Genomic DNA, 18869 nt, shown 5'->3' with positions numbered 1-18869 from the left:
CATGATAATATAAGTATTCAAAACCTAGAGTAAACTGATTAACATAAAGAAGATTGGTTGGGGCCTGATTAAAAGATAGCAAAGTAGTTAGAAACTGAAAAAAAGAAAAGAAAAATCTGGACATATTTTCTGTAGGTAATAAAACATTCTGATATTTGTTGTATAAACACAAATTTCTCTGGCTAATAAAATCCTTATATATAGCTATTCCCGGTGGAAAACATGAGCTTTATAGGGACATAAAGCAGGCAATAGAAGACACCTGGTGCATAACCAACAAAGTTATTTGTGAGGAAAGGCAGAAAAGAAAACACAGACAGGAGCAACAAAGAAATTACAAAGAAAGAAAATCTGTATGTATTGAAAGAAATGAGAGGAAAAATGAAATAAATTTTTCAAGATGTCTTAAATGACAAAAAAATGACGTGAATTTTATTCTTAAAAGAAATTTAAAGTGGGAACACATAATTGTAATTACAGGATAAGGAATAGAAGGGATGTATATTAAACCAGTAATAAGGACAGATTTTTAAAGCAATCCACAGGGATCATGCATTGTATTTGGAGCCAGAGAAAGTAAAGAAAAGGACACCCTTCAAGGATATAAAAGCAAAGCACATTTGTTTTTAATGAGAATTTAGGAGGAAGAAAAAGTCACAAATGTTTTAGTGCAGAAGTCTGCCTTGTGGTTGCTGTCTTGGGGAATCACATCTGACACCTCATTACCCTGTGTTACATTGTAGCAGCTGGGAGCCAGGTCTGCCTCTGCACAAGATGCTAATGGAAAATGTACCAATATCTTCCAATGACCTTTACTCTTTTTTGGGGATGGGGGTGGTGGTTTCCAGGGATTGAACTCAGGAGCACTCCACCACTGAGCCACATCCCCAGCCCTATTTTGTATTTTTGGTTTAGAGACAGGGTCTCATTGAGTTGCTTAGCACCTCACTTTTGCTGAGGCTGGCTTTGAACTTGCAATCCTCCTGCCTCAGCATCCTGAGATCCTTTACTCTTGATACACCTTTCACAGTGCCTTTTTCCTCGAAGAACATAACCATTCACTGCTTTCCTTGATTTTTCTCCTCATCTCTAGTTAAGTAACTTCTTTATGCAAGTTTAAAGCTCTAGCTTCAGTTAAACGAAACACCAAACTTGGGTTTACATTACTTTTTTGGGGGGGGAGATGGAGGGGCCAAGGATTGAACTCAGGGCATTCAACCACTGAGCCACATCCCCAGCCCATTTTTGTATTTTATTTAGAGACAGGGTCTCTAAAGTTGAGACTCTAAAAGTCTGAGTTGAGACTTTTAGAGTTGAGACTCTAAAAGTCTGAGTTGCTTAGTGCCTCACCCTTGCTGAGGCTGGCTTTGAACTTGCCATCCTCCTGTCGCAGCCTCCAGAGCTGTTTAGATTACTTATTAATGAGGTGTCTGGATACTAAAATCTCTTTTGCATGTTGTGGTTCACTATTCATCTCATCTTAAAGTAAAATCTAAATGACAGAAAGACAGAAAATTGAGCTCCTTGCGCAGCCTCTGCTCACATAACTTAAAAAAAATAAATTGAGCTAAATAATTTGAGAGGCATTTCATCTTTATTATCCTTTACTTTTTCCTGGCTCTTCAATTTTTAGAAGGAAGCATTTTCAACTCTTTTTCTCCTTTTTACACTATTAAACATTTAACATTTTGGATTTATGAGTTTTGGATGGATGCTACTAAAATTACCATAAATTAAGTTTCCAAGATATGAAGTTAGTTTCCTGTGTCTGAATGTTCTGAAAGCCTTCTGTGATGTATGGGCACATTCCTTTAGAAACTATGAAGCAAAACTGCTTACACTTTCACTTTCAATAGGTTAATACCATTTAATCCACCTTCCCTCTAGGCTACTTATAGAGTACACCTCGGTGGCGCCAGAGCTGTCTTGCTTATCTTAATTTGGGATTCAGAGTCTAAGCAATTTACATTTTCCCAATAATATATCAAAATGTCTCTACCACCTTACTGCACAAGCTGGAGTTACGTGACTCATGCATAAAGCTACTTCTTAATGAAACAGAAAATAAGATTCAGTGATCTAAATAATTGGTTTCAGTGAATTTTTTAAACTTTGAAAACAGAATTTAACAAACCTATCATTTAAATGAATCCAAATGTTCTTAAGGTGCCTTTGGAGAAAATTGATGTAATTAGTAAAATACTTTTTAATAGATGGGGAGGAAATGATACAGAGAGGTTTAAAAGCTTATGCATTATCTACAGTCTGTGGAAGGGAATTCAGCTGTCACCCATCAGACACCTAGATTTTGAGGTTCTGGGGGCAAGGTTACATCCATGGGTTAGCAACTTGATTGCTATCTAATTTTAACTTAAATCTGTGGGCCACCACACTACACATGCTTTCACTGAATATGGAAATCATCTTTGATTTTAAAAGGCAAACTGTGATAAACAGGAGATGAAGAAAGGGGAGGGATCAGAACATTCTCTTCAAGATAAACAGCTGTGAAAGACCCAGTTAGTTCTTTTCACTTGGTGGGTTGTTTTGTGAGGTCCACCTTGATGAACATTACAGGTAGAGGGGCTCAAATAAAAGTCCTTGGAGATCATAGTCATACCCTACCTCCCAGTATCTGTCTTCACCCTAGCTTTTTGTCATCAGCAGAGGATGGGGTCACTGCTGTCAGCAAGGTTAGAGAATATATAAGAGCAGTATCTCTGGAAACATGGAAACCTTCTCTTAAAAGAGCAACCCCTTCTTCCCAGTGGTCACTCCTGGAGTGACCCAGGAAGTATGTCCTAACAATTATGAAAGGTAGGAGTCTAAGGGTACTTTCCAACAATAAACTTAATAAACACAGAGAAAACTTTAGAGAAATGAGTAGAACAAAGGTATAGATAGAGAAGAAATGGTTTAAATGTTGTGTTGCTGGTAGTGTTTTTTCTAATGCTCAGAAAAAGGGCAGGAAGACTGAAGGCAAATAATCATCATCATCTATAAAGTGGGTCTTTGGCACAAGCAAATTCTGATTTACAGTTTGGAGGAGGGAAGGGAAGAGGAAAATGGAACTGGGAGAGGAGGGTGTGGAAAGGTAGACCTCCTGGAGAGAAGAGGTGGGGCCCCTGATTTGCCCGGAAGACAGGAATTCCAGTTACCAGGACCTCACACTCTGTGCTGGTTTCAGGCCTCCCTGAAGCTCCCAGCCATGTGTCTCCTGGGCAATCACTTGGCAGTTCTCCTCACATGCCAGGGGAGGGTGCAATGCTGAAGTGGATTAGAGGTTTACCCTCCAGGCTATTTTCTCACCCTCTGAAGAACTTGTAATTGAAGTGGAATAATAATAACACTTTAGATTTTTATATGGTTTTACAACTTGAAAAGACAAAAATTACAACAACATTGGAAAATACATGGTTTTCTCATTTTATTTAATGAGCTGAATCTAATCTCTGATTGCAAATGAGGCTCACAGAAACTTAATCTGAGGACACAACTGAACAAATAATGTTAGTAGTTCCGTGAATGTAAACATTTTTTCCCTATATTAAAACTTTAACCAAAATGGGATATGGGATCAAAATGTTAGTATTCACTACCAAAAAGTTTCAGAAAATGCTTTTTTTTTTTTTTTTTGTAATTAGACATAGCATTTTATCCACTTCAAAAAAAAAAAAATGACCCCATGACAAGTTTCTCAGTTGAAACAACTGTAGTTATAACTTGAATCATATCACTACAATTTTAAGTAGAAGTCCCTTTAACTGTCATGACAAGTAATGATATGGATAGTATTACCTGGCTGGTCTTCAAAAAATGATTAGGGCATTTCATCCCCACCCGTGTCCCCATCCTGACAATTCTGTGCTCACACACACTCTTGACAAGTAGGACATGGGCTAGATTTCAGGGTTCACTTAGTTCTGGACCTGGCACCTTGATTTAAGGCCTAACTCTGTTTACTGCTCTTGGGCCAACCTTGCTTACTACTCTATGAATGTTGATTTATACTATAAGTCTGCTTAAATTATTGAGTTTTTACATGTAGCAAATTATATGTTCAAATAGTGTAGCATCAAATCTCTCCAACTGTCTAAGACATCTTTAGGCTATGAGTTATAAAACTGTAAGTTCCATCAAGGTCCAGACTGGGTCTTTTGTATAACTTTGTGCTGTATAATCTAGTATAGTGTCATATAGTGAATGTGTGATAAATACTTATTGAAACAGAATTATGAATAATTCATAATATTCAATTATGAATATTTATTGAATGAATGAATGTATAAATGATAAGTGAAACCAGGCATGAATTAAACTTCAACATACCTTGGTACTCTGGCTAAATCTCGGAACCTTGCACTTCGATCATTGAAGAGAGAATAATTTTAATTATATCATAAGATTGCTATAAAGGTTTAAATAAGAATATAAAAAAGCATTTTATCAGGGGTTGTGGCTCAGGGATAGAGCGCTTGCCTAGCATGTGTGAGGTACTGGGTTCAATTTTCAGCACCACATATAAATAAATGAATAAAATAAAGGTCCATCAACATCTAAAAAAAATTTTTAAGAAAAGCATTTTATCAACAGGTAAGACTGAAATATGCTACTCTAATGATTCTTATTTAAAATATTAGTTTTATTATACTGAGTTTAATTCCAACTTTGCAGAATTTCTAGACTACATGAGACTTCTTCATTTATTATATTGTTTACGTAATATACAATAAAACAATTTTTACTTTTGTTGTTGCTTCAAAATAACATTAATGGCAGGAAGTGTTTTACAAAGTTATCTCAATGTTTGAAGCAATCCTGAGAGGTAACTGTTAGCCCATTTTTATAGAAAAACGATGATAGGTAAGAGTTCCTGATCTAGTATAACTAGTCTTTTAATCATAGAAGCATTTGTTCAGCATAGAAGGGCAAAATAAATATGCAGGCCATTCACAAATCCAAGTCTCTCACAGAATCTCAGAAGGCTGTGAAAAACTCCCAACAGTAGGTGGCCTTATGTTTCCAAAACAATCCTGGAATCGCCATGAGCTTGGTTTGATTTTAATATTTGGATTTGAAGAATCTACCTGTAAGCACATGAATCATTTCTCCTCAGTACAGCTGATGTTACTGATAGAATGAAAATACATGGAGACTTTCCTAACTATGTGTTGACCTGAGCAGAACCTTCACCATCAACATTAGTTTTCACATATTCAAAACACTGACACAGGCAATTCTCAAAAAATGAATAGGAAACAATAGAAGAAAACATCTATTTCATAACAAATGAAGCATAACATGTGAAGAGATCTTCAAATTCTAAAGTCTAAAAACCTACTCGTTGACCTGAGGGTCTTTACTGTGGGCCCTTAGACTCGCTTGTCCTATATTTCAGTTGTATACATTTCTATTAACCCTCAAGAACGTAAGTGTATTGAGAGTAGGAACAGCTTATGATTCATATTTTTAATCTATTTCCAGACAGACTTCTTCATTATTGAGGCCAATTCCTTATTGGATGTGATTCAGTAAATGTAAATGATGTTTGCTCATCACTCAGTTGAAAACTTAAAAGCTTACTCTTTTTCTTTGCTCTTTATTACTTTATTCATATACTTCACCTACAACACAATTAATCTATTTAAAATATACTATTCAGTCATTTTCAGTAGATTCCGTGAGTGGTGCAATTTATCACTTTAGGCAATTTAGAATATTTTATTAACCCCAAAGAGACCCCCCTACAACACACCCCTTACTCCTTAGCTATCATCGTCCAATTCTCTTAGTTCCCCAGCCCGAAGTGGACACTAATTACTTAAAAACAGTTACCTCTCAGTATTGCTGTATTTAGAGATGTGTCTGTGTAGAATATCTCATGTCAAGAGAATCATATATGTTAAAACTTACTTTTGAGATAAAACCAAAAACACAGATTTAAACATGTAAATCATCTTTTTTGCCATTTTTGTTTGACATTTGTATTGTTTACATAGATAATTCTTTTCTACCTGTTTCTCTTTCAAAAGCATGCCTTGAAAAAGAAGAAAATATAGTCATCTAAGTATTTTAGTCAGAAGCAATCCTCCTCTAAGGAATTTTAAACTTCAAAAGTGGAAAAATGTCTTGGGCTATTGCCATTTTCATTTGTGACCATATAAAAGTATAAATTGTTACTTAGGGTCTTCAGGTTCAGCATTCCCTTTAATTCCTTCACTGTGTCATCAATTTTTGTTAACTCATTGTGATGCAGCAGGAGGATATGCAATGAAGGCAGATAGTGCAGGCCTAAAAAAAAATGAACAAGATTTGCAGCATTTTTTAGTTTATTATTTATTTTTAAATTGATAAATGAAAACAAACATTCAAGATGGCTAATTAAACATGCTAACTAAACAAAAGATATTACAGCTGGTAAAAGAAGGAATGCCTATTAATGATATTGTAAATCATTGTTAAACCTACAAACAAAGCAAATGAATTTAAATAGTTATTTGAATTGTGATGTGGAAATATCTTTCCACTACTACTGCTTTACTGGGTTTTCTGTAACAGTGATTTTGCTTGTTTGAATTTGGACAGGTAATTTGCTTTCTTCCCTTTGTTTTTGTAGGGTGTGTGTGGATGTATGTGCATGAATGTTACTTAGATTTATAATGCCAATCAAGGGAATAACTACTCATCCAATTCAATTTCTTCTTCCAAATTGAAAAGTACTTTATACAATAGAAAAACCACATATCCGTATCATTTTCATTTTTCCTAAATTATACATTTTCCCACATTTTTAGACATAAATGCAAGTGAGATAAGTGTGTATCATAGTCCCATCATAGTTTAATTGACAACATTTTCTTTCTTAATGGTACATGAAATTATGGTAAATATCAAAAATTTATGACACTTTGATTCCATCATTTATGGTATTAAAGAGAAGTGTTTTGTTCGGTACCTCTTCATATTTCATGATCATGGCACCTCATATACTTTTATATCTGTCTTGAAATTGTTAGCTTAGAGATTGTTGCACTTATAAAATTAACTTGGAGTGGAAACAGGAATATGGCTGGTAAAAATGATAGCCAGTAAAAACTTTTAAGACTATAATAGTTTAATATTTATTAGTGCTCTCAAATATTGTTAAAATTGGTTTCCACAACATTTAGTTTGTGTCCAACTGTGCAGTAGAGTGGCAAGTTTCCTATGTTAAAAAGAGATTTTTTAAAAAGGTCAAATAAGACACATGACAATATTAAGTTTGAAAAGCAATCTAACAGCACATTTCTTGAAATATAATAAAAACATTTAAAAATAGATTGTCACATCTTTTTAACAAAATTATTAAAACAATTTTTGCACATCATTAGTGGTTATCATAGTTGAAAATTATTACTTAATTGAAACCCTATTCAAATCAAAGAAAATTTAAGACATACCTACTATCTCAAATATTGCATTGTTGTTTAGATATAGTTCGGTCAGACAATGGTTTCTAGTTAAAAATGCTATCCCATGGAGCTGGAAATAAAAGAAAATAATAGATCTTCTATAATAATGATAGATATGTAGTCAAAATCATAATAAGACAATAGGAATTCAGCCTTTGCAGCAATCATTAATTATCTGTGGCCTTTTGGACTGGGTTGTGAATTTTATCTGGATTGCCGTTGAGGACCATGTGATGAAAAGTATAATTTTAACTAACTTAAAATCAACTTCTCTTTCTACATTTGATCAAACTCCCTTGCCTGGCTTCGTCAACCTCTGTAATCTGGCATTGTCCTTTTGCTCTGGCAATGTTTCTCTTATTTCTGCTCCATGTAGTTTCATGAGATTTGTCTTGATGTGTCCATTAATTCACCATCTATTATTATTATGAGCCAAATCTTCTCTCCTCAGATAACGCTGCTGGCATTTCTACATCTGTAGGAGGCACAATTTCCCTTTGCAGGCACGTGTCCTTTTGTTCCTGGTACATTTCTGATTATTTTTAAGGATCAGCACCAGTCCAGCAAGACATAGGAAACCCTGTTGAGTGAGTTGCCACAGTACATTTTCACAACTCCAGAGATTTTCTAAAACCAACCTTTGGCCTCCTTGCTTGACTTTTTTCCTATTTTGACCCACATTTGTTCTTCTCTAAATTTGTACCTGCTCCAGCACTTTGAGTTGTAGCTCTTGAATAATGGTCCAATTCTCAACCCTCTTTGCCCTACTCTGCAAGCCATCTTTTCTTCCCAGTCTCAATATCTTTCTGGTATGCATGTCTCTCAGTTTAGCTGAGGACTGTGTAATCTGAATGGACACAGGAGGCAACTCTGCCCATCAGGTCTGATGCTAACAACTTAGCCAGCCACTGGTCACAACTAGAGGACAAGGCACAACGTAATCCTGTTCTGTTACTTTGCAGCTCATCATTTTCTCACAAGGCCTCTGCTGACAATCGCTGTGTTCATGAACCTCAATTTTCTTGACCACTTCAACATTTATTTGATTTGTACAATTAATCACTCAATCACTAATGTTTTGTGTTTCCCTTAAGGAAAGGAACCATATTTCCCCAGTAGCTTATATTTTCCACTCCCTGCTCTCCAAACCATATGGTGAAGTTACATTCTTACTTTTCAGATTTGATTTAAAATTCAGTGTGTATGAATTAGAAATAAATGCTCGTTTGAAATAAGTACTCTCTTGAAAATTCCCCAAATGAATCAGGAAGTACCATATACATGACAGAAGATATTCAATGCTAAAATGTATTTCAGAAATCCTCTGTTAGCCTGCAAGAAGAACCCCATTTAAAAACATTGACTCTATAATCTCTATAAAATTTTCCTTATTTGTTTGAATTAGATGAGACATGGTATAGTCTTAGAGGAGGGCAGGTAAGTTAAGAGCAGCAGGTAAGTTAAGTATTATATCTTTGCTACTTAAAAAGGGATCTAACAGGGAGAAGCTTCTCATGCAATAGTTATTGATCAAGTATTAAGTCCTTATATATAGAGAAATATATGATCTTGACCATAAATTTGTTTTTCTAAACCTATAGACCTATTATTATTCAATGGAATTGTTTTATCATTTGAGGAGTAGATTCAGTTAAGTAGATGTCAACCCATGTGACAGTGAGAATTTATTAGAAATTTTATTCATGACCTTCTCATATTTCAGAAAAACCATTTTGGGTTGTAACCAAAGTTTGAAAACTAGTTCCTTTGATGAGTTTTCATTTCTTTTAATATTGGTAACATGCACAAATTGTGATGCTATGAAAGGCATGTGTACCATTCATCTCATCACTTCCAGACTCAACACCACAAAATTATGTCAGCACTCATTCCACAGAACCACCAATGATTTCACCACAGTTTTCAGTAAGGCATGAGAGGACCTGTGTTTCTCCAAGGCAGGGAAACTGTTCACAGCAGCAGGGGAAGAGTTCCAGGAGGCTTCTAGGCCCTTTCAGCTTTTCCTACTTCCTTTCACCTGTCCCTGCTCTAATCATCACCACACTTGACATCAACGTAGGAAAAGAACACCAGTGGAAATCATCACCTCTTTTTCTCTCCTTGACTATTCATCTGCTGACCACACATGAATGGAACATTACTAGTTAGTTGAGACTAATTTCTCTTGCATTGCTCATTAGCACAGAACACTAACAAATGTGACTGTTTCATCTTGATTATAAAATTGTAGTTCTCCCATTGACATCCTTGGATCATGACCACTGGAATATTAAGATTCCACTCTTTGTTAATGTGAGGTGGGTGAGAGGAAGTAGAATGAGAAGAAACAAAGATTGTAAGGACCTTTGAGGGCTATTAAAATATTTGGTGCAGAAGAGTGGTATTGCTCAATTTCATTAAAGTGAAAAAATGGCAGGGTAGAAGGTAGGGAAGACAGAATAGTAGCTACAATGGCAAGAGACAAAAAAGGAAAGTGTTACTCTAATTTATGAAAGCTGGTGGTGGCCCAAAGTAAAGTAATGGCAGTAGAAAAAGAACAACTTAGAGGAAATTTAGAGATTGTTCTAAGGTAGAATTCACAGAAATTAATACATATGGAAATTTTGCAAATTCATTAGTCAGAGACAGGAATTAGAAGACATACTAATTGTCCTGATACTCAAGCTAGTATTAAATAAAATGTTACTATGCTTATTCATTGAAAAAATATGATTCATTCTAAAGATTTCCAAAAAACCTTATATTTAATGTAACAGTTCATAAGTTATAATATCTTAATTCAAAGTTTGGCTGATGGCAAGTACTCACTAAATGATAGCTATTATTATTTATTTTTTAACTATTACTATTATTTTTATACAGATACGTACACTTGCATTTAATGTGAAGCACTTACAGGAAACCACTGAGGTGTACTACCAAGGAAAAATGTATACCAGCAAGAATTGAAAATGAAGAAGGCATAGTTTAGAGCACAGTTCTCAACCTCTCCCACTTACAATACTCTGAACCACAAAATTCTTGGATTTGGGGACATGGGGCAGTCCTGAGCATTGCAACATGTTTAGCAGCATCTCTAGCCTCCACCCACTAGGTGCCAGTAGCACACACACTCCAGCTGTGATAATCCAAACTTTCTAGATAATATGAAACACCCCTTAGGAAAGGATCATATTATTTATTTTATGCTACTTACTTCATCTCCAGTTTACCTAGGAGGAAACTGAAGTTCAGAGAAGTTAAACAAATTTCTCAAGATCCATGGATCATAAGTAGGAGAACAAGGATGAAATCCAAGTCTGACTTTCAAAGCAGCAATTGGCATATTTTTCATCATAATTCGGCTTCTTTATTTGGGGTGAGGACTTTTATATAAGTCATCTATAAGTTATTAATTTGAGATTAGATCAAGCACTAGGAAATATTTTATAAATAAATTTATTTCTAGTATTTTAGCAATAACCCCCAAACATATCTATATTGCACACAGAAATATTTGACCTGAAATGTAAAGAAAAAAAAGAGAAATATAATAATCTTGGCTATATATATATATATATATATATATATATATATATATATATATATTTAATCTTCACTATAAACACTTGAGGTAGAGTACTATTTATATTTTACTTTAAGATGTTAAAACTAAGACATGGAAAGGCTAAATAACTGGCCCAAGATTATACAGTTAGTATTTGATGAACCTGGGGTTTGACTCAGGCTCTGGAGTCCCTGTTGGAAACCACTACAGTTGAGTAACACTAGGGTAGGAAGCTGAGCTATCCAGATCAGTTCATTCTAGACTTAATTTGAGCCACTGGCTGGACTGGCTACATCTACCTGATGCATATCTTAACCTCTCAAATTGTATGGATTCTTTTCAACATTTTCTCTAAACTGGTCACCCAACTTCAGCATTGCTTTGGGTCCTAAGTACTGTTCTATTCTTTCCCCACTCCACAAGAGAGGTTCTTATTTTTTTTCCCAGCAAACCTAGTTAGATGACTATGGTTACCTATAAATCCAAACTAAAAGAACTACCCAACAATAGTGCTAAGCAATCTCAGATACAAGTAAGGGTACTTACTCTTGGCTTTTATTCAAACTTTCCTTTTAGCATTTCTTTTTTTCTCTTGATATTGTCTTTACCTTGACCTTTGTTATTCCTTTTTCCTTCTTATTTTATTACCTTACAACATCCCATTTCTTCTAGAGGCAAAATACTATATAATTCATAAAGATTAAGATATTAGGTATCTCAGGGTATGTTTTTGAAATTAAAGGATTATGATCAATGATTGACTTTCAAGTTGCTGGGCACAAAATAACCGAGCCACCACAAAAGCCTTGTAGATTCAAACAGCAACTCTTTATTCCGGAACTCTCACCCACACTCTACACGCACGTTCTGGGAAAAAACACACTCCCTCCACTGAGCTCTGTGTACCAATACTCTCAGAACCCTGCGAGAACTCAACGGGAACTCCAAAGAGGTGGGCGCCTGAGGCAGCAGGATACGCCCTAATCCTGGAGCCGCCCTATTCCCAGCAGGATCCACCCTAAACCTGGAGCCACCCTAATCCCTGAGCAGGGTCACCTTTCAACCCAAAATGCCATGCATCATTCCTACTTGGCTATGGCTCTCAGCATCAAGTCAGGTTAAATACCATGGTTGACCTAAGAAAACTTTTAAATATCACTCAATTTATGCTCTAAAACAACTTCCTAAGATACCAGCTTGTAAAATCAGCTTTAGGGGCTATGTTCATGAAAATAAAGTAGTATCACGGATAAGAAAAATGGCTTCAAAAAGTTTATGCTATTGTGAAACAAGACCACAGATCCTTAAATTTGCGAGAGAATCTCAAAATTGTACATATGATAAAAACTCTTAAAATATGCAAGGAATGTATCTCAACACAATAAAGATAGGATAAACCTGTAGCTAATATAATTCCCAGTGCCTTTATTTTTTGTAGCAATAGAAAAAAAAAATCCTTAAATTTACATGTAACCACAAAAGACCCTGAGTAGACAAAATAATCTTGAGCAAAAAGAACAAAGCTGGAAGCATCTTACTTCCAAATTTCAAAACACATTACATAAAGCAATTGAAACCAACACAGCATGTTACTGGCATAAAAATAGGCATACAGAATAATGGAACAAGGTAGAGAGCCCAGAACTAAACCCACATATTTATGGTTAATTACTTTTTGACAAAGATGCCAAGAACATACATGAGGAAAGGACAGGCTCTCAAGATGTTAGGAAAACTGTGCATATGCAGAAAAATGGGATTGTGTCCTTATCTCAGAAATATGCAAAAGTCAATTTGAAATGGATCAAAGACTTAAATATGAGACCTGAAACTACTAGAAGAAAACATTGAGGGGAAAAAAAAATACACAACACTGATTGGGGCAACAACTCTTTGGCTATAACCATGAAAGCACAGTCAAAAGTAAATATATAAAAATGAGAAGAAATCTAACTAAAAAGCTTCTGCACAGCAAAACTAATAATAGACAAAATGAAGAGGCAATCCATGGAATGAGAGAAAATGTATACATACACACACATATATATGCATATATATATATGTATATATGTATGTATATATATGTGCATATATACATATATAGTTTTTGAGTATGTATGTTTGTATGTGTGTGTGTGTGTGTGTGTATATATATATATATATATATATATATATATATATATATATATAAATTCTATAACAAGGAAACAACTTGATTAAAAAATGGACTTGAACAGACATTTCTCAAAAAAATTAAAAAAAAACCCATACAAATAAATGGTCAACAGATACATGTAAAAACACTTATCCATCACTAATCATTAGGGAATTGCCAATTAAAATCATAATGATATATTGTACACATGTCAAAATAGCATTTATCAAAAAATTAAAGATTAGTATTGATGATGATGTGGAGAAAACAGAAAGGGAATTTTTATATATTTCTGGTGGAAAAATAAACTAGTATAGCCATTATGGAAAATGGTATGGATTAATAAACTAAAAATAGAATCACCGTACAATTTATTAATCCCACTTTGGAGTTTATATCCAAAGGAATTAAAATCAGCATGTTAAAGGGATACCTGCATTCCCATGTTCACTGTAGCACTATTCACAATAGCTAGTATATGGAATCAACCTAAGTGCTCATCAATGGATGAATGGACAAAAAATAAATGCAGTATATATACACAATGGAATACTAATGAGTCATAAAAAAGAGAGAAATTCTGTCATCTTCTTCATTTTTTTTTTAAATTTTTTGGTACTGGAGATTGAACCCAGGGTTGCCAAGCCAATGAGTCATATCCTCAGCCCTTTTTTGAGTTTTATTTAGAGACAGGGTCTCACTGAGTTACTTATGGCCAAGCCAAGTTGCTGGAATTGGCTTTGAACTTTTGATGATCCTCCTGCCTCAGCCTCTCATGCCACTGGGATTACAGGTGTGAGTCACTGTGCCCAGCTTCCTGCCATTTTCAACAGTATAGATTAACCTGAGGACATTATGCTAAGTGAAATGAGCCAGGAAAGGACAAACTCCACATGATCTCACTTTATGTGGAACCCAAAAGAGTTGAATTTCACAGAAGTACAGAATACACAGATGGTTATCAGAGGATGGGAGGATAAGGAAGAATGGAAAGTTTGTTGATCAAAGGGTACAAAGTGACTACAGACAGGTGAAATAGGTTTTGAGACTTTCACACAGCAAGGTGTCTATAGTCAATAGTATTATGTATTTCCAAAATAAGTAAAAGAGTGATTTTAAATCTCTCACCATAAAAAATGGTAAGCAATGTGACAGAAAATTTAATTAGTTCAATGTAATTTTTCTATATTGTGTACATATATCCAAACATCATATGTTATAAATTCCCTAAATGTATGTGATTATAATTTTTAATTAAAATAATATTAATAAAAAATCATACACATGAGATTGTGTGAGGAAAATGACATTGTTAAATGTAGAGATTATACACACATATCTAATTTTGTTTCATCCAAAAAGGTATCTAAAATGACAGTAAAGGAATTGTTTTGAAATACATGTTTTAATAAGGACAAAGAAATCGGGAAATGAGACAACAATGTGGGGAGCTGAAAAGTATATGTCAAATGGCAACAGAATTATCAGAAATAAGAGAATCTAATTCTAAGTCAGAGAATATTATTCATTACTAAAAAATAATAAGATCATGGCATTTGCAGGGAAATGGATGGCATTAGAGCAGATTATGCTAAGTGAAGTTAGCCAATCCCCAATAAACAAATGCTGAATGTCTTCTCTGATATAAGGGGGCTGACTCAAAATGGGGAAGAGAGGAAGAGCATGGGAAGAAGATTTCCTCTACTTAGGGAAGAAGGGTGGGAGGGAAAGGGAGGGAGAAAGGGAATTGCATGGATGGTGGAAGGAGATCCTCATTGTTATAGAAAATACATGTATGGAGATGTGAGGAAAAAAAAGAAGAGCATTACCCTAGATTAGGTAGGGGGGGGAGGGGATGGGGAGGTAGGAAGGATAGTAGAATGAAACAGACATTATTATTACTGTGTGCATATATGTGAATGCATGACCAATGTGATTCTGCAACCTGTATAATCAGAAAAATGAGAAATTATATCCCATCTGATTCAAATGTATGATATGTCAAAGTCATTGTACTGTCATGTGTAACTAATTAAAACAAATTTTAAAAAATAGTAAGAAAAAAGAAACAATCTGAAATATACCACAATGTTTTAAAAAGACTCAATTACTAGAAGTAAAAATAAAGAGGAAGGAATTAAATAAGCATTATATCCTTGTCTACACTTGTCTTTTTTGATAATTAGGTATCCTAACAAGTATGAGCTGACTAAAAATATATTGTATGTTATCTTTTCCTTGTTTCAAGGAAAAAATATCCTCTCTAACCTCTTTTCTTTCTCTTTGTTTTTACTTTCAGTTATTGAGTCTTTTTAGAACATTGTGGTGTATCTTTCCCCTTGTCAAGAACAGCTGTTTAAGAAGCCTAGAGAATGTTCTCAGACTACTACTAGACAACCGAGCCTTTCTTACCACAGAAAGACTGGAGACTTATTTTATAGATGGAATAATGCATAGTCCCCACTAGGCAGAGTTGAATGTAGAGGGTCTGAAAACAGAAGGATTAGGGGAATGCATGAACACTGAAAGCTGAGAACACTCAGCCCTCTGTCCCCAGGTTGGCTTCCTTCATCCTTGGGCAGAGGATCGAAAATGACTTTTCTGGAGATTTCAAATATCAGGAGAGGAGATCCCAGTTTACTAATACCAGGGTTTTCCCCAGATCTGCCCAGTCATTCCACTTTACAATGAATCTCACAGTTGATAAGCTCCAGCCACACATGCTTAATACTTCCCATTGACATTTTAGACCCTCATCTTAATTGCAACCAGTTAGTCAAGAACATTTCATGAAAAATTCTGACATAAAAAAGGAGATTAAAAGAAATAAATGGAAACCAGATTAATTTAGAAAAAATAGATACAATGTAAACAGCAACAGCAACACCATCATCATGATTATGCTTGAAAAGATTAGGATATTTTATCCTTGAAACAAGGAAAAGATAACATAAAATATATATTTTAATCAGCTCATACTTGTTAGGATAGCTGTTATCAAAAAAGATAACTGTTGACAAGAATGTGGAGAAATTGGAACAGTTGCACACTCTTGGTGGGAATGTAAAATGGTGCAGGCACTATGGAAGACATGGGGAAGCTCCTCAAAAATTTAAAAATAGAATTACTACATAATCTAGTAACCCCACTTCTGGATATATACCCCAAAGAATTGAAATTAGGGTCCCAAGGAGTTATCTGCATCCATGTTATTTGCAGCATTATTCAAAGTAGCCAAGAGGAGGAAATAACCCAAATGTCTATCAAAAGGAGAAGGGGATGAAGAAAATCTGTTATCTAAATATAATGGAATGTTATTCAGCCTTCAAAAAGAAGGCAATCCTACAGTTTTGAAAACTTGGATGGACCTGTGGGAAATTATGTAAAGTAAAATAAGCCATTCCTTCAAGAACAAATACTATACGATTCCTCATAAGTGGAATCTGAACTAGCCAAGGACTGCAGCGAGGCGGGGGAGTCTCAGATATACAAAAGAAATGCGTTCTAGAAATCTGCTGTAAAATATGGTATACTTAACAATGTGGTATGCATTTAAAAATTTATTAAGAAGTTGAAGCTGGGTGAGGTGGCACATGCCTGTAATCCCAGCAGCTTGGGAGGCTGATGAGCCAGGAGAATCAGGAGTTCAAAGCCAGCCTCAGCAAAGGCGAGGCGCTAAGTAACTCAATGAGACCCTGTCTCTAAATAAAATACAAAGCAGGGCTTGGATGTGGCTCAGTAGTCAAGTGCTCCTGAATTCAATCCCCAGTACCAAAAAAAAAAAAAGAAAGAAAAAGAAAGAAAAAAAGAAAAAGAAAAGTAGTTGAATCTTGTGTTGTGTTCTTACTACAAAAAGAAACAAACAACAACATACAAAAATGATACTTGGAATATTTTTGAGTGATTGATGTTATCCCCTTGATTGTAGTGAAAATCTCATGGGTATATACATATGTTCAAATTCATCAAGTTGTATACATTAAACACATGCAATTTTTTTGTGTATGATTTGTGCCCCAATAAAATTGTTAAAAATATATTCTTTAGTAAAACAACATAAAATTGCATAAAGGTAATGCAAATACATTTTAATATAAAATATCTTATTATATAAACATAATTGTGCTATACTATTATAAAAGGATAATATAAAAATAAACACAGAAGCTAGGCACGGTGGCACACCCCTTTAAATCCCAGCTGCTCTGGAGGCTCATATAGAAGGATTGGGTCCTCAAAGCCAGACTCAGCAACTTAGCAAGGCCCTAAGCAATTTAGCAACATAAAATATAATATAAAAAGGGGCTGGGAGATGGGTGCAGTGGTACACAACTGTAATTCCAGGAGGCTGAGGCAGGGGGATGGCAAGTTCAAAGCCAGCCTCAGCAAAAGTGAGATGCTAAGCAACTCAATGAGACCCTGTCTCTAAATAAAATACAAAATAGGGCTGGAGATGTGGCTCAGCAGTCAAGTGCCCCTCAGTTCAATCCCTGGTTACCCCACCACCACCACAAAAAAAGTGGGGGGGGCACTGGGGAATGGCTCGGTGGTTAAGTGCCTCTGGCACAAAATAAATAAATAAATAAACATACACACAAACAAATAAAAAAGAGCCCTTGAAAAATAAAAATCTGAAAGGAGATATTAGGAACATACTACATCCTATTAGGAGAGTTGGAAGAGAAAGTTGAGGAACTCTTCCAGAAAGTAGAAGAAAATGACAAAGAAACAAAAAGAAATTTTCAAAAACTGAAAATATAAAAGAAAGTTTGAAAATGAGTTCAGTGTTTAACATATACACATAGTTCCAGGAACAGAGAACTATAGACATAGAAGAGGAAGAAATCAATATACTTTAAGCAAATATCTCCAAATTAAAAGACATGAGTTTCCATATAGAAGTTTTCTCAAACCCAGCACAGTGGATGATAAAGTTAAACCAATGCACATTATTGTGAAATGTCAGAACACTAAGAACAACAGAACATAAGAGCATGTGCGCGCGCGCGTGCGCGCACACACACACACATATCCCAAATTCAAGGATCAGAAACTCAGATGGCTTCACATGCCTCAACAGCTAAAATGAAAATTAGATGACAAAGGAGAGATGTTTTATTGTCAATGTAGAATTCTATTAGTCAGAGAAGCCAAAATATTGGTTCAAATGTGAGAACTGAATAAACACAAGTACAAGCATGCAGAATCTTAAAAAATTTATCACCTGCACTTCTGCACTCCTTTCTCAGGAAGACACTGGAGTATGTGCTCGGGGGGGGGGGGGGGGGGGAAGACATGCAGTCTAAGAAACAGGAGAGGAGCCAAAGACACTCCCAGATGAAGGGTGATTGTAGTTGTACATAGTCTCACAGGGCAAGCAGTCCAGAGTGAGTCAGAAGGCCTGGGAAGACTTCAAGAAAATGAAAGTAGGGCTGGGTTTATGGCTCAGTGCTACAGTGCTTGCCTAGCATGTACAAGGTCATGGGTTCAATCACCAGCAACAAAACCAAAACCAAAACAAAACAAAAAATGTAATTGAATGTATTAAGTAGATGTGGTCAATTAACAGAGTTTAGATTGGTTGGATGGGAATAGCAGTTTTAAAATGTATTAGTTTGCTAGGGCTGCCATAATAAATACCACAGAATAGTTGGCTTAAATGGCAGGAAAATTTCCCTTACAGTTCTGGAAGCTG

At 35.2% G+C, this 18869-nt stretch overlaps 1 protein-coding gene across 1 annotated transcript in view; it reads right to left on the bottom strand.

The window, feature by feature from the left end:
- Lrrc72 (leucine rich repeat containing 72) overlaps nt 1–18869 on the bottom strand; it is a 61891-nt gene that overhangs the window by 10867 nt on the left and 32155 nt on the right. The window contains exons 4-5 of the mRNA XM_046463562.1: nt 7440–7521; nt 6181–6291 (exon numbers count right to left, since the gene is read on the bottom strand). Coding sequence (XP_046319518.1) covers nt 6181–6291; nt 7440–7521 — 193 coding nt within the window. The remainder of the gene's footprint in view (nt 1–6180; nt 6292–7439; nt 7522–18869) is intronic.

The sequence above is a fragment of the Marmota monax genome, unplaced genomic scaffold, assembly GCF_021218885.2.
Source record: "Marmota monax isolate L192 unplaced genomic scaffold, Marmota_monax_Labrador192_F-V1.1 WCK01_AAM20220418_F8-fsc00057, whole genome shotgun sequence".
Taxonomy (NCBI): domain Eukaryota; kingdom Metazoa; phylum Chordata; class Mammalia; order Rodentia; family Sciuridae; genus Marmota; species Marmota monax.
Note: the sequence above shows the minus strand (reverse complement) of the source record. Positions and strands in the feature narration are given on the sequence as shown.